The sequence below is a fragment of the Borostomias antarcticus genome (genome assembly GCF_949987555.1).
Source record: "Borostomias antarcticus genome assembly, chromosome: 19".
In the NCBI taxonomy this organism is placed as follows: Eukaryota; Metazoa; Chordata; class Actinopteri; order Stomiiformes; family Stomiidae; genus Borostomias; species Borostomias antarcticus.
In genome coordinates, this window is record NC_140252.1 from 19,918,882 (window position 1) to 19,934,626 (window position 15,745).

Consider the following 15,745-nt stretch of genomic DNA (forward strand, 5'->3'; position numbering starts at 1 on the left):
GACGTTGTGTACTATGTGATTGAGCATACTCATTTACACAAAAAAACTCCATCAGACTACGCTCAAATATTTATATTTCTCACTGTATAAATATAACACATTTTCTCTACTTTGGCATTGTTTTGGCGGGAAATAAAACCCTGTTACCTCATAAATGAGTTTGAGACGGGAGTGGGGGGGGGGCGATGCAAAAATTGAGAGTGTAAGTGACACGCAAAGGTAAATATTACCGTAAACTCGAGCACGCACGAACACGTGACTGCTTAAAGCCGGGTGTCCAAGCGCCATCCACTGTGTATATCTCCTCCGCTGTGTTAGGCCACTGAACAGACAGCCCCCTTGATTCCGGACCATTCCGCAGAGACCACGCGTACCCTCACATTCCCAGTTCATCTCGCAGATTTACCCAATTATTTCTGTATTTCCAAAGTTATTTCAGCAGTACCAATCATGATCGGTAACACTGCCCCCCCCGCCTGGCTAGGATGTGGCACGTTCCGCCCGTGGGGGAGGAAGCAGGCCTAAATGAGCGTGGGCAGAAGGACCGGGGTCTGACATGCGTTTCATGGTGCCTGGTCCCCATAATGAACAGGGCTGAAAGTGACTTAAAACATGCGGCCGGGGGAGCTCTCACTAAGGGGAGATCAATAGGGGGGGCTTTGATAATTGCTCCCTGCTTCATTAAAAGCGTAGCGAGCGAGTTCATCGAGGGTTGCCCCCCTCTCCTTCCGACAGCGCCACATCAGAGCCCTGGCGGATTAAAACCATATACTTCTCGCCGATACTGGTAAACATTTGTGACTGGCTTTGGAAGGGGATGAGCCTCCCAGACCATGGTATCAAAGACAGTTAATTTGCCAGTTTGGGAATCTGACAGCAGCAGAAAAGAGAGAGAGGGGGGACCCACGGCGAACGCCGTCGCTGGTGTCAACTTAACGGCCGCGCGTGACGACGCGTTCCAAACACGACGGTGGACGTGGATATGAATCTCACGTACAGCCTACAGTCCGCATTCAGGAAGATAATGTCTACGGCTGCATTTGGTGTTCCAGATTTGCGTCTTAACACAGATAAGACCAAATGGAATCTTTTCCATTAATATCAGCCCCAGTTCTATGTGGAGTTCAAATCTTGAATTTAAATTACACATTAAGAAAATCTAATACCATATAGTACATGAGTGAAATGAGGTTCATTTATTTAGAGAGGGACTCTTATGAAGTGCTAATGCCTGGCTGTTGCTGTTAATAGCCCCAGAAAACATCAGTGGCATTACCAAACATGAATAAGGAAGAGCGTATGGGAGCCTATAGGAGAACCAGGGCCTTCTTCATCGGTAATGCAAAACTTCATACCTCCGACTGGACCATGGCTTGACAAGCCAAAGTGTAATGTCAGATATCGATCTGCGGCTTGGAGTTTCAGTGTCAGCACCCATTGACATTCCTCTCATCTTACGAGCGAAGGAACTTATTATATCTGTTTACCCTGCCGGCATCATGTGGATGTGCCAGGAATATGCGTCCGACAGACACCCAGGTTGATTTCCTCACTTTTCTGGGAATGATTGTAACAGATCTACATGTTAGCGAGGCTGTTGACTGTAAGCACAGAAGTAATTGATCATTCATCGTCCGTCACAGCATCCAGCCATCACACCGAGTCCCGTTTCCAACCGACTGAGCGGGCATTCAAACATGCTCGACATTTTAGCATACGCCTCGACCCCCCCCACCCCCAACCCCCCCAACAAGCCTCTCCACACCCCCACAGTACCTTTAACAGCCGACTCGTGTCAAATCATGTACGACAACTAAACCACTATTCATGCATGCGTGGGCTTCTCGTGCACGTTGCTCCAATACTCGCAAGCATCCACGCATGACTTGTGTTTTAGGTGGCGAGTACCCCCCCTCCCCGCCCCCCCCCCCACGAGCCCCCAGCCCCTCCTTCAGAAAGAGGGTGGCGTGCCTTTCGCCGTGCACCTTCCCCAGTCAGCCTGTCACACAGATGCACCCTGGCAGGTCCGAGCACTGAGTCACAGCCCTGACAGCTACCCACACAGCAGGGAGGATGGGTGGACGAGGGGGTGACACACGTTGTCAACCGCCCGCCCCTCCCTCCCGTCCTCGTTTTCCCCGACCCCGGCGATGTCATGGCAGACAGCTCGCGGACTCGCCCTCTCCTTGCCCACCCTCCCCCCCTCTACCACACACACACACACACACACACCCCCGCCGGCGTTCAGAGGTGAGCCTGTGCCGTTTTTGGAGTGCGCCGTCGCTACAAGGTGAGGCGCGGACTGCCAACGCGGGTTACCGTCTATTTGAGGATACCCAGGTCTGTCACAACGGATCTCTCTCTCTCCCTCTCTCTCATCTCCCCCCTACCCCCCCCCCCCCCCCCCGGAGGACGGCAACACCCCCGGACAAGGACAAACTGTTTCATTCTCAGCTCCGCTACATGACTGTCAGTTTTCACCGTGGCTGTAGGAAACACACTACACCCCCCCCCCCCCCCCCCCCCCAACCCCCCAAATAGCTTGTTTAACGCTAGCGTTTCCAGAAGGTGTCTCATCCTCCTCCTCTCACGGGCGGCGGAGACAGGTAATGAATTAGCTCATGGCCTCGGGGGTGCGTGTGGGGGGGTGGGTTGTGACATGAGGGCAGGGGTGTGTGACTGTGAAATCACCTGACACGGCTTCCACACAGAGCAAGGTGCTTCCTGCCGACTCTCTCCCTAGCACTCTTGGGTGGGAGGGGGAATTAAGAAAGAAGAAAAAAAAACTCACCACAAAAGGTGGAGCCGGATTGGAAGAGCAATCGCCAACAACGTGTCAGAGGAGCCCCCAATGCTAAATGGATCATAAGTAATAATCACAAAAGGTTCTCAAAGGGTTACAGACAATAAGCGGCCGTATCTAGATCCATTCGTCTTGGGAAAGGAAATGACTAAATCCAATACAGATTGATAAGGATCAGTCCTGTCCGTATCTGTTGCTGCTCGCCGGATAATTTGCCTGATAAAAGGCCCGCAGTTTCCTGGCCTGGTCCATCTCTCATCGGGAGGGTTGCCGACCATTGGTCAAGCTCCGCGAGGGTCGGTTGTTGTCGGAGGGAGGCCGCCACACTCCCAGACTCTCGGTCGCCTCGCGGTGTTGCTGTTTGGGTTTGACTATGAAACAGCCCAGAGGATATGGGGATAGAGAAGCGATATCCAAGCAACCTGTAGAGTTGCATAAGGCTTGAACGCGCATTGCAAATCAGTTAATCTCCAATTACAATGCAGATTTTTCTCTGCAACTGTTGACAGAAGAGCAGCGAGGCCTGTGCGATACCAGGAAGTGCTGGCTTCTCTTGTACTTGGCGCACTGACTTCTGGGTAGCCTACTATTAAGAACAGTCAAACGGAGCCGTTTCTAATGGGGAGAGAGCAACTGCACTTTTCTAAATATTGGGACTCTACCAAAGATTGCCACTTAAAAAAATCTCCTAAGTTATATTTCTTCTTAAAGATTCTGGCCTGCTGATTCAGACAACATACTAGTAAATGTATTACCTCTTTTTTAATGGAAATGAATAGCTCAGTTTTAGCATTTTGTGTGCGAAGCCCTTTTAATTGGTCACCATCAGGCAAAGAAAGAGCCTTTTGTGTACATTTTGATTGAAAGCCTATAGTCTAACATTAAAAAGGTGTTTCTCCCGGACCTTGTGGATTCTGGACTGTGTGAAATAGTTCTGTTGAGTAGTCCTGTGTATCATGCATCCTATGACCCAAATAGTTATGTTAGGTCGTCCTGTGAGTGAGTCCTCCGATGATTTAAATAGATATGTTGCAGAGTCTTGTATGTCATACACGTATGATGGGGGCTGTACTTAGGGTTTGTTTTTTAAGGGTCTGGGGAGGTTGGGATGTGGGTATAAGGATGAGTGAAATCTCTGCTATATAACGTTTTTGTATTCCTTCTATGTATGTAACTTTCCTACTGTGTACTATTTGCCCCACTATTTTAAGACTGTATATTTATCTGCCCAGGGACTGCGGGTGGAAATTAGCTGTTTAGCTATATTCTTGTACAGTGCATCTCTCCCTATTCTATAGGGTAAATGTCTACTGTACCTTGTCCCTGTCTTAAAAATACATAAAATCAATCAATCAATCAATCAATGATTCAAGTAGTTTTCGCCATCATTGTTTTGGGCAATAAGGAGTAAGATAAGATCAACTTTAAGTAAGTGAGCCTCTCAAGTCATCTAACTCAAGAGGCACTTGCCTGGCCTGCTTGCGCATTCCACCGCCGGCTGCAGACCTGAATAATCTGCGAGTGTCGATTCGATTCACGTCCCCGCCTAGCATTTCAAAAGACACTTAATTTCATACTTGTTTACGCCTCTCTCTGGAGATCTAAAGTTCAAAACCGCATGCATTTTTAATTCTATCAAAACCACCGAGATGGTCATGTTCACTTCGCTACATTTCTGACTAATATAACCTCCCATTGGCCGGGTGCTGGGATTATACTGAATAAAAGGGAAGAACTCCAGATATAAGGCTTAAGGCTACAGGGGACAGCTTATAACATTTTACCCTCTCAAGATGATAAGACAGACACACTACCATCTGGAATGTACAAAAGAAAAAAAAATCTCAAAAAAAGTCATCGTTTTTTCCGGCTAAGGATAGCATAAGACATTAATTCCGAAAAGCTGTGAAACTGTAGTTGTTGTGATCTTGCACTAAAAAGCTTTAATTACTGTATACATGTACCTCTTACTGCTGTGTGGAAATTACCCCTTGATACAAATATATCTCTTTCACCCTGATACTTGCTATTTGTCTCAAATCCGGCCACCCAAAAGTGTATACTTTCAAGAAAAAGACACTACAATAACAAAGGACAAAATAAATAAAAAAAGTTGAGAGTCCTTACACTATTACAAGAGATGTCAGATATCTCCGGATATGACCCCTGCAAACCCAGTGCAAACCATAAGTAGAAATGACAAAATGATAAACGGTATCTGACCACAGCCACATCTCAATTAGTTTCCAGTGCCGCAGGTTAATAGAACATTTGTTTTGGGGGGGGGGGCGGGAGGAACCCCTGGATCCTGCAACCACAGACCCATGGAGAAGGTCAACCTCTTATCTTCCACAGAGAGAACGACATCAACCGCCAATGTTCTCACTGTTAGTCTGACGGCTGTTTCTTTGGCTGCCACTTCGGAGTCCTGTCCCAAGTCACGATGCCCGTACAACATAAATAGAAACATTAAAACGTGAAATCTATGTTTAGTATGTATTTTACCAATGTAAATTGCTCTAATTTTCTTCTGATGATTTTTACTGAATGGAGAATGGAGGATACAGATTGGATGGAGATTACATTTCAACATCTAACCTCTACACTCACCAAAGTACTACACATGACCGTGAAGAGAGCACTTGACATTTAACCGTACAGTGATTTTCACTAACGCTGCAAACTATAAAAAGCATCATGGCTTCATGTGTTTCTTTTCAATGGGAGCCGATGAGGCCAGTGTGGTCATCAGATTCACAGAGACACAGTCGGCTGCGTGTTCAGGCGCCAGGGGCGAGCTAAACATCCCCTAACCATGCAGCTTTGTCTGAGCTCTGAACGTGAGGCCACCAGACTACTAGCCAGAGGACAGGGCGCCATGCTCAGCTCCTAAAGCAGGAGAGTCACTGGGCTTCACTTTACGATGTTTACAGGGACGTTCGAGGCAAGGTGACAGAATAATATACAAGAAACATTCTGTAATTTCCAAAAGAGCTTTAGGTGGAATTACTGTGGAAACTACCCCTGCTTACCTAACTCACTGGGGGAGAAACCCCTCCATCTTTCCCGAAGAACAGCTTCCGAGCGCAGAAAAATGCACTCTGACAACCCAGCGTTCCCTCAAGGGGCGGATGCCAAAAGCCCGCAGTATTTCTTCTGAAAGCTCTTTTACCGAAGACGCTTGGGATTAAGACAGAAAACCACTGCAGGACACTGCTGTGTCACCTACCATTAAACAGCCTTAATCTTTCTGTTAAGAGATACTCTGACAAAAGAGGTCAGGCCACGTTGGAAGCCGGGGAGGAAGTGGGGCTGATTTCCCCATACCTCCTCTTGATCGTACCCCCACCCCCAGACTCCCTCTCTTCTCTGTTGGTGTGCACGCCGGCGGGTAAGATGTGGGTTTGCAGGGGTCATTGATCCGCTGCCAGGCTTGGCTGCTTTTCCCCACGTTGTTGTGGGGCAGAGACTTGGGGGCCACGGTGTGTGTGTGGGGTGTGTGTGGGGGGGTGGGGGGGGGGGTCTGAAACGGACAGGCCCTCTTGACCTGTCCCGAGAAGGAGATGTTGTTGGGCCTGTCGGGGTGTGTGTGTGTGTGTGTGTGTTCAGTGTGTGTTTACCCAAACTGGGCTGTGGCTGCCAAACCCCCTGATTCTTTTCCCCAGCGCTAAACGAAGTGTGGAGATAGATCTGGCTGTCCGAGACACGAGGGTGAGAATCAGGGGGTTTGGTTGTGCGGAGGGAGGGGGGCGTGGAGGGAGTGGGGAGAAGCCATAGCTCGGCCACGGCCCAGTTTGGGTAAACACACACACACACCGACAGGCCCAACAACATCTCCTTCTCGGGACAGGTCAGGGGGCCTGTCCCCCCCCCCCCCCACACACACACACACACACCGTGCCCCCCCCCCTAGCTAGATCTATCTCCACACTTCGTTTAGCACTGGAGAAAGGCCTGGTTGGACTCATTACCATTCAGGGATGGGGTGGGGGGGCGCTGTATTTCTTTAAACCAATCACAATCGTCTTCGTCTAGGCTGTTGTTGTTTCACGTAGTCTGGATTGAATCTGATTGGGCCGGGATTCAGATCCATCGCTACTGATTGGGCATTAATAAATTTAATGACAAGGCTTTTCCCTAAAACTTACCTCCATGAGTCAGACTAGTCACCCTCTGACCCCAAATAAGTGAGTCACTGCACAGCCCTTTAAGCATATACATTCTGCCATTAAAGGTGTGCATTGTAGGGCTCTTCGGTTGAAGGTTTTAGTCTGAAAGTATAGCATTAATAGCAGTGCAGAAATACAGTAATGCTGTAAATGTTGTTGTCTTGCCATCACAGCAGATAAATGGAGCCAGGGCTGAATAATTCAACACCTAGTTCTGAGTTATTCAAGCAAAAGGAATCGGCTATTAGACGATGGCACAAGAGAATACATCTGAACAAACAGAATCAGCATGGATTGAGAAAATGTGGTATCTCTGCTATGAATTTTTAATTTTTTTTAAAGTTAAGATGAATACAGCTTGCAACCTTTAGTGGACAGTGGATGAGGGCTGTCTAACGATGTGTGACCTGTCAGAACAGGAAGGTTGAAATTATGTCCTCTGTCGTGCAAAGTGATTGTCAAGGACTAGAACCATCTATTGCTCTAATAGGTAACACCAAAAAACACAATGGCTGGAATTCACCAGCTGCGAAATTACACACACACACACACACACACACACACCATTTCCACAAGCTTCTTCTGCCTGTGAATTATTTATGAGCCCCCCAAACCTGAATCTGCAGCAGGCTCAGGCGATTCCAAACAGAGACACAGCAGCATAATTGTGCAAGAGAAAGATAAATTAAAGAGTTGCGAGTCTCTCTCAGCCAAAGAGCCGAAAGAAAATCTGCACAAATCCGAGAATGAGAGGGAGAAATATATTATGTGGAATAGAAAACATTATGGCTATCGGTGTGGTAGAGTAGTGATATTTGAGCCCTAGATGTGTTATACAGTGATGACAAAGGACGCCCAGGGCACTATAGGTCTAATTATTAATAGTATACTTATTCCAAGTCGTTTTGGATAAAAGCATCTGCTAAATGTCCAAAAAATGTAAAATGTGTATTAAATTAAACGACAGCATGGTGGAATCCCACAGTTGGCGGTATCATGCTGAGAGACATCAAAGATCCCAGATTTGAGATTCCACTGAGCATGTTTGAGTTAGAACACCTACATGTTTGTCCTTCCCAACATGAGACGTCCGCCCCTTCCCCCCGTAGAGGGAACACGCACCCCCCTCGAAGCGCTGTTGTCTTCCGGTGGGTGTTTGTGGAACTGCCAAATAGTTGAGTGCTACAATCTCTCTCTCTCTCTCTATCTCCCTCTCTCCCTCTCTTCACAGTGCAAGCAAAGGCCTGCTGGCATGAGTCCCCCTTCACAGGAGGCCGTCCCTGGGGAGGTATAATGAACCAAATATCTCAGAGAGAGAGAGAGAGAGAGAGAGAGAGAGAGAGAGAGAGAGAGAGAGAGAGAGAGATGACTATCACAGCTGGGGCCCACGGCGTGCTGCGGTTTCGGGCCGGTCCCGGGCTTCACCCTACCAAACTATCACAGCGGTGGAGATTCAGCTGAGATCTTATCCAGCTCTTGGGGGGCTCCATCTGTACAAAAGGAGACCGTCGGAGTGAAAACAATAACAGTTAGACACTTCTTGTGCTCTACTCACTGAAATACAGAATCCCTCGGTCCACATTCCAAACAGCCCATTAAAAAAGATCTCTCATATTGACTGAATAATACAGAGTCACAAGGCTGGGATCTATTGTCCGGTGTTTGAATGTTCAAATCTGTGTATAGTTATTCAACAGATTTATACACAACCTAAAATTCCTGGCAATCAAATGCATGACATAAATAAATAATGAAAATAATGAATGGAAACATGTCAGATTCATTGCCCAACTTGACAAACAGAGTATTTGTAAATATTTATAGATTCAATCTCTTAAGAGTGAACCGAGACAACAAATTCACCCCATTGGAAGTCGAAACAGCTGAAGAATTTGATTTAATTTCCATTGTAGATATTTAAAGCTATGCTCAATGCAGGTGGCGTAACGGGCTATGGATCCAAACACCTAGACTCAAAGAAAGGCAGTGAGCTGAATTCATGTTTGACACATACTGTCATACTGTATGGTTTCCTGCCTTTCCACGGTCTTACTCTGCCCTCTGCTGTTGCCATGTGGAAAGTTTCACTAACATAATGTAATGACGCTGCTTGGTGTGTGTGTGTGCTCGTTGGTGTGAGTGTGTGTGTGTGTGTGTGTGTGTACATACGTGTGTGTGTGTGCACGCTGAGGTGCCTGTCACTCCTCTCTCTGCTTCACCAAGTTCAAGGTCACACCGGTCTATTTCCAGCTCGTTTTTTTTTTCTTTTTGATCTGTGTCGCAAAATGACAAGGTAACGCAACTCCGGGGTCAGCTGTGTTACACGAACGCTTACTCGGATCCCGAGAGTGAAAACAATCCCCCATGACAGTGTCTTCAGGATACTCACATCTGACTGGGACTGTCATCTGCCACAAACACACACACACATGCACACACACACACACACTCTCACAAACAAGCGTGCATATGCACCCGCATATAGAACACACCTCAAGCCCTCCGTCTTCCCCCCTGACACTCCCTGTCACTTCATATTAGTGATGTATCTCCCAGATAGCAAGCGGATCTGGGCCATATACAGGCCAGATCTGGCCCTTGTGGCTTAGTTCCGGCCCATATATGGCCCAGATCCGCTTGCTATCTGGGCTTTAGCCTTTGCAAGGTGTGTCAACTCCACCCCTGTGCGCTGCACAAGTATACTGTCCATGTATGTCAGGGGAACTAAGATATCATATAACAAGAGGTTAGAGTATAGAGGTACAGACTTTGCATGCATGAATAAATAAATAAAATCTCTGATCAAACATTTATTACAGTTCAAGTTTTAAAGCAAGAGTCAATAAACTAGTCACTAATTATTACATAATCACAGCAAATCATATTTTTGTGAAACAATGGCTGTTAGTATGTGTCCAATAGTTTTCCTAGTAAAGCAATTCTGCCTGCACTGTATCATCAACATTATGACAAATAAAGATGATTGAATCCTTGAAATAAGGATTTTAATTATCCAATATTTTCTGAGACTAAACAATTCCTGAATTGGCAGCCATTTGACTCTCTTGCAGGTCACTGAGCATTTCAGTTAATTATAATGTGGCCAGGCTGCCTGTTTCGCCTCTCTGGAAACATGGCCCACTACTGAGGACCTGGGCTCTGACAAACGTGTCATCTGCATAATTAGCTAGGAAGCAACATATAAAACATTAAACATGCTTTGGTGCCAACGACAATCAAAACATTTAATTTGTTCTCAATTATTCATCACTCTGACGTTTCTGAAGGGGTTGTTAATATGGAAATAAGCTTAGATGACAAAAGGTTATAGGCTTACTATCTGATTTGGGATAGAAATAATAAAATAAAAACTGCTTTTCTTTCTTAAGCACTCCTCCCCATTCAGTCTGTATTCCCCACTTTCTTTTATTTTTCTCTTTCTTATTCATGAAGCCTTTTTTTTTCCAAACAAGCTACTTTTCTGGTGAAAAAGCCCTTTATCTAAAGTTCAAAGCCTTTGATGGAAATCTTTGAGAACTTTAAGAAGAAGCATATTGTCCACTCCTCAGATTAAGACTGGCCTGAAATGATCTTTAGCAAGGAATGGAAGACAAAGGCAAGTCGATTGCTATGGCAGTGTTGGTAGCCTATATTAGAATTTAAAAAATGCCTGTTTTGCATAGGTTACCTGGGAAAAAAAGGGTTCTACCAAGCCACAATATAGAAGTCATCCGTATTCAACATTGTGGCTTTGAATACCAGTACAAAAACCTTGTTTCATACAGAGAACCAACTATACAAACATGTGGTTTCTGAGTGAACGGCAGGCAAAAGCTGTCAGGGGAGGACAGTCACTTAAGTTCTCTGACTCTGTCTGCGTGGCCGTCATGGTGGTTTGGTTCCCCCAGCAGTTAATTAACGGGATGAAAGGTCCCATACCTCGCATCTGCCGCAATACCTTTTTCCAACTGTCAAGTCGGAGAGACGAGGAGTGTGCCGGAGGAGGCCTGAGGGGGGTGCCAGGGCTCTAAGCTGACATTTTAAACTGCTCCTAAATGAAAAAATGTAGGAGCACAGAAAGAAATTTAGGAGCGCAACAAAAATTTTGAAATATTTTTTTTTTAGCAACACACACATTAGGCCTACTGCTAACAACAATAAACGATAATAACCTGCTCACCATAAGAGCTCTCATCCTCTCCTACTATACTATTCCCACACACTTCATCAGGTGCATTGGTCCTAATGAAGACTATACTATTCACACACACTTCATCATGTGCCTTGGTCCTAATGAAGACTATACTATTCCCACACACTTCATCATGTGCATCGGTCCTAATGAAGACTATACTATTCCCACACACTTCATCATGTGCATTGGTCCTAATGAAGACTATACTATTCCCACACACTTCATGATGTGCATCGGTCCTAATGAAGACTATACTATTCCCACACACTTCATCAGGTGCATTGGTCCTAATGAAGACTATACTATTCACACACACTTCATCATGTGCCTTGGTCCTAATGAAGACTATACTATTCCCACACACTTCATCATGTGCATCGGTCCTAATGAAGACTATACTATTCCCACACACTTCATCATGTGCCTTGGTCCTAATGAAGACTATACCATTTTCCCCACACAATGTGCATTGGTCCTAATGAAGACTATGGTCCAATCCCAATATACGTTGACATCGTAAATAGCTTTTTTTCTGAAATGCGTGTCATGGGACTTGTAGTTTTGTATACGGGTGCGCGAAACTTTGACTAGTTTGATCCAATTTGCATGGATTTATTTTAGGCGCAAATGCGAGTGAAATAGTTGCAAACAGTACTCGCAGTGTGCTCCTAAATGATTTTTTTTCGGATCGCACAAAACTATTTTAGTCGCAAATGCGAGTAAAATGGTCGCACCTTAGAGCCATAGGTGCCATTTAATGTAATTAAATCTGATGGCGTGCAGCTCTCAACCCCTATTACCTGCCGCTTCCGCCACTTACTGAGTCACAGCCCAGAGACGAAACAGCAGACTGGAGACCCAAGTTTACCACACGCATTCTTGTGCGCAACACTGAGGAGACCCAGCAGATTAGCAAGCAAGACCCGATGAAAACATCACTCGATCCGCCACGTCCACGCACACTGACTGAGAAATTCCCAATGCAAACATGTAGCGCATACATTTCGGCATGCCCAGGGGTGGGATTTGAACCCGGGTCTCCCGTGGGACAGACATTGTTTTAACCAGCTACACCGATGAGAAGCTAGCTCTTCATCGGCGCAGGTCGACGGTAATCATCCTGGGGGAGTGAGTTTAACCAAAAACTTGTTTTCTACTTAGGACTCTGTTTCAATCGGTTATATATATATATATATATATATATATATATATATATAGCAAACAAGCACTACATGAACATATTTACGTACTTATTTATTTTTCAACGAAGAGGTACATTCACGTACTGTGTCTCATGCTTCTGTTCCTAACTACTGTGTAGGCCGAATCTCAAGAGTCACACTCACAGAGCGGAGGCTTGTTGTTTTTGAGCGGGCTGTCGGGTGTGTTTCAGGTCTTGGCAGAGTAGGTAGATCCTCTCTCTCTAAGCCGGTGTGCTGGAGCCTCGGTGAGTCAGCAGTGTCAAAGACCAGATGTTTAACAAGATCCTCTGCTGATGGCAATTCAGCAGACAGCCCCCCCCCCCCCCCCCCTCCTCCCACCTACCCCCCTCAATACCGGAGCCTGGAAGAGAAACGCAAATCAATGAGTCCTCCTGGATTTTCAGGATGTGTGCTGGAAGAGCCACAGATCAGTCCCTGGCAGCAGCCAACCCCAGTACCACCACCAGGCTGTCGTCTGTGATTAAATTAGACTTTTTGGAAATGAATGCATGGAAATCGAATCAGGGCTAGCTAGGCCACGTTGAGCCCCGGTCCAGCTCTTATCACTGGAACTGTGTCAAAACGACACAGTACAGCGGGCATAAATATGGGTCTGAAAAGTGATAATTTGCAGATTTTATGAAAATTTCTGAACGCTACAGTATGAAATGATGGTCCCTGCTCGTACTACTAAAAACATCACTGAACAGTGTCTCAGACAGATACCATATTGTGGTTAAATTGTCCAAGGAAAGGACAATATCTATCCCTCTTTGAATTATTTATTCCCTCTCTATCACCCCACCCCCCCCCCCCCAAAAAATGACAAATGCAAATTCTGGTCGATCCCCCAGCTGGGCAAGGAGGTGCTCATTAGTTTTAAAAAAGGTTAATCCATTTAGCTTCTGCATATTGATATGCCAATTATGTCTAATTGTAGAACAGGAATCTGTCAAGGTAATAGTGCATAAACACACGGAAGGACATTAAGAACAGCCCAACATATAATAAAGTAGGTGTTAATTGGTAGAGAAGCCCGGCTGGCTACTGAGGTATGTAACGCTGGAGGAGATGGATGGCTCACCAGATTTGCAACCATGCTATTTGACACCCTCCCCCTGCTGAGATGTCTGCATGCTTACCCCAAATGTACAAGGGGAATGGCCTTCCCCCCCAAAAAAAGATTAACATCTTGTGAATGCCTAATTTCAGGCTGATATCAGACAAAACAATAACATTTAAAATAGAGTTTGCTTATGCATTTATTTGGTTCATGTTTTGGGGAAATATTTTGGGATGAAAAAAATGTGTTTGTGCTATTTGTACAACAATGTTATATTAATGCATTTTGTATATTAAGAGCACAATCATCTAATAAAATGCATTATGCAAATATCTTTGTTAAAAACGAACAAGACACAGGACCAAAAACATAACCTGGGCAGAGGTAATAACAGAATAACAAGTGTTCAACAAGAGAGAGAGGAGAGGAGATTCCTCTGGGTGTTAAAGAACCAAAGATACAGAGACACAAATCAAACCTGCGTCTCCAAGACAATAGAAGCCACACCCATACAGCTCAACCCAGACCGATCAGTAAGCTACAGTAGTACTGTACGCATCCAGGTGTAAGGAAGATGTACAACAACAAAGAATACACATGCATTTTGATATAAATCAATTAAATTACAATTTTTACATTTTGATGGATTTAGCACAAATCATCAATGATTCTCTTATTTCAGTACAGCAACGTTGTTCTTGGTCAGAATCTGAACCAGTCTCGTCCTGATTTCCTTGGTCTTCAGGCAGTAGATATAGGGGTTGATCAGAGGGGGAATCAGAGCAGAAATTGTGTGTAGGGCATTACGCTCTGTCACGTTCAGTCTCACTCCTACTCTGGTAAGCAAGTTACCCACAAACTTGGGAGCATAGAAACACACGACGACTATGAGGTGAGAGACGCAGGTGTTGAACACCTGTGCCCTTCTCTTGTTGTTTGACAGTCTCACCACCGTGTAGATGATTATCACGTACGACAACACGATAAAACAAAACGGCGACTGGAAGAAGATAAAAACAATAGTTGGGGCCAGGAAGTAGGGCTCAGGGTCGACACAGGCAGCCCTAACCAAGGCAGCGTATTCACAGTAAATATACCGGATGACAGGCTGGCAGTACGGGAGAGTATCAACCAAAGCGACAAAATATCCTACACAGCCACAGGCTATGACCCAGGTTGCGAGGATGAGCACAATGATGCGCGGGTTTGTCAAGATGGTGCTGTACCTCAGGGGGCAGCTGATGGCTACGGTGCGGTCCAGGGCCATGACGGGCAGAGTCAGTAACATCGCGCACTCTCCCACGTGGACGATGTACATGTGTGAGACGCAGGAGTAGTAGGAGATGCTCTTGACCTCCACCAGCAGCACAGAGATCATGGTGGTGCAAACGCTGGTGGTGCACAAGATGTCCACCACAGCGAGGTTGCAGATGAGCAGGTACATGGGCTTGTGCAGCCGCCGGTCTGGCATGATGATGCAGATGTTGGTGCCGCTGCCCAGCAGAACCAGGATGTAGTCCAGGAGGATGAGGAAGCCCAGCAGCTTCTTGTAGGGAAGGTGGTCGAAGCCTGTGATGATAAACTTTGCCACATTCTGCCCGGTGAAATTCACTGCAGACATGCTCAAACACTTCAGCTCACACACAGTACACACAAGCAAGAATAAATCTCAGTAGCTTCACAGCCTAGATTATATTAAAATTTAAAAAAATATGGGTGAGAAAAGACTAGTGCTATAATCTTCACTGCTGTTCAAAGCAGATCATTAGATGAAAGCTCCCATTATAACTTGTTCTTTGGACATCATTGCTCAGGAGGAGCTGTGGCACAGCTGGGCTTCTGCTACAGTACTTATCGTGGACAAACCCACGTGGAAGAGAAGGAGGGGAGAGGGGGGAGGGGTTAAGGATGAAGAACAAACAGAACTACATATAATGTTTCTGTTCCCACTATTCTGCTCTACCTCCAGGGAACAGGGCCCTGTACTACGAAACAGGATTACGAGGTTAGCGTGATAACTTCAGGTTCAAGCCTGGTTTTTCCGTACTACGAAGGTGGTTCACTTTTCACGGTGCTATATCGCCGTGGTAACTTATGCTGCCGAGCTAACCTGCTCCGGGGCAGGTTAAGTTCCAGATTATGGATCAAAACATATGAAGCACTGCCCGCTGATCGATCAATTCACTTGGAAAAAGGCATATGGACGTTAAGATTCTATATGGAACTTTAGTGTGCGAATTAAACAATAATCTGCTGTGCGCGAACAGCGAGAGGTTCTTAGAAGACTTTTTTACAAACCGACAAAACCCTCTT

The 15,745-nt window shown here is 45.8% G+C and overlaps 1 protein-coding gene across 1 annotated transcript; it reads right to left on the minus strand.

Annotated features, from left to right (window-relative positions):
* Positions 1 to 14,105: 14,105 nt before the first annotated feature.
* On the minus strand, positions 14,106 to 15,053 carry LOC311322060 (olfactory receptor 51E2-like; the record flags this gene model as incomplete). Its single annotated transcript, XM_084454071.1, has 1 exon — positions 14,106 to 15,053. The coding sequence occupies one exon, from the start codon at positions 15,051 to 15,053 to the stop codon at positions 14,106 to 14,108; it is 948 nt and encodes a 315-aa protein (XP_084310197.1).
* Between the last annotated feature and the right edge of the window lie 692 nt (positions 15,054 to 15,745).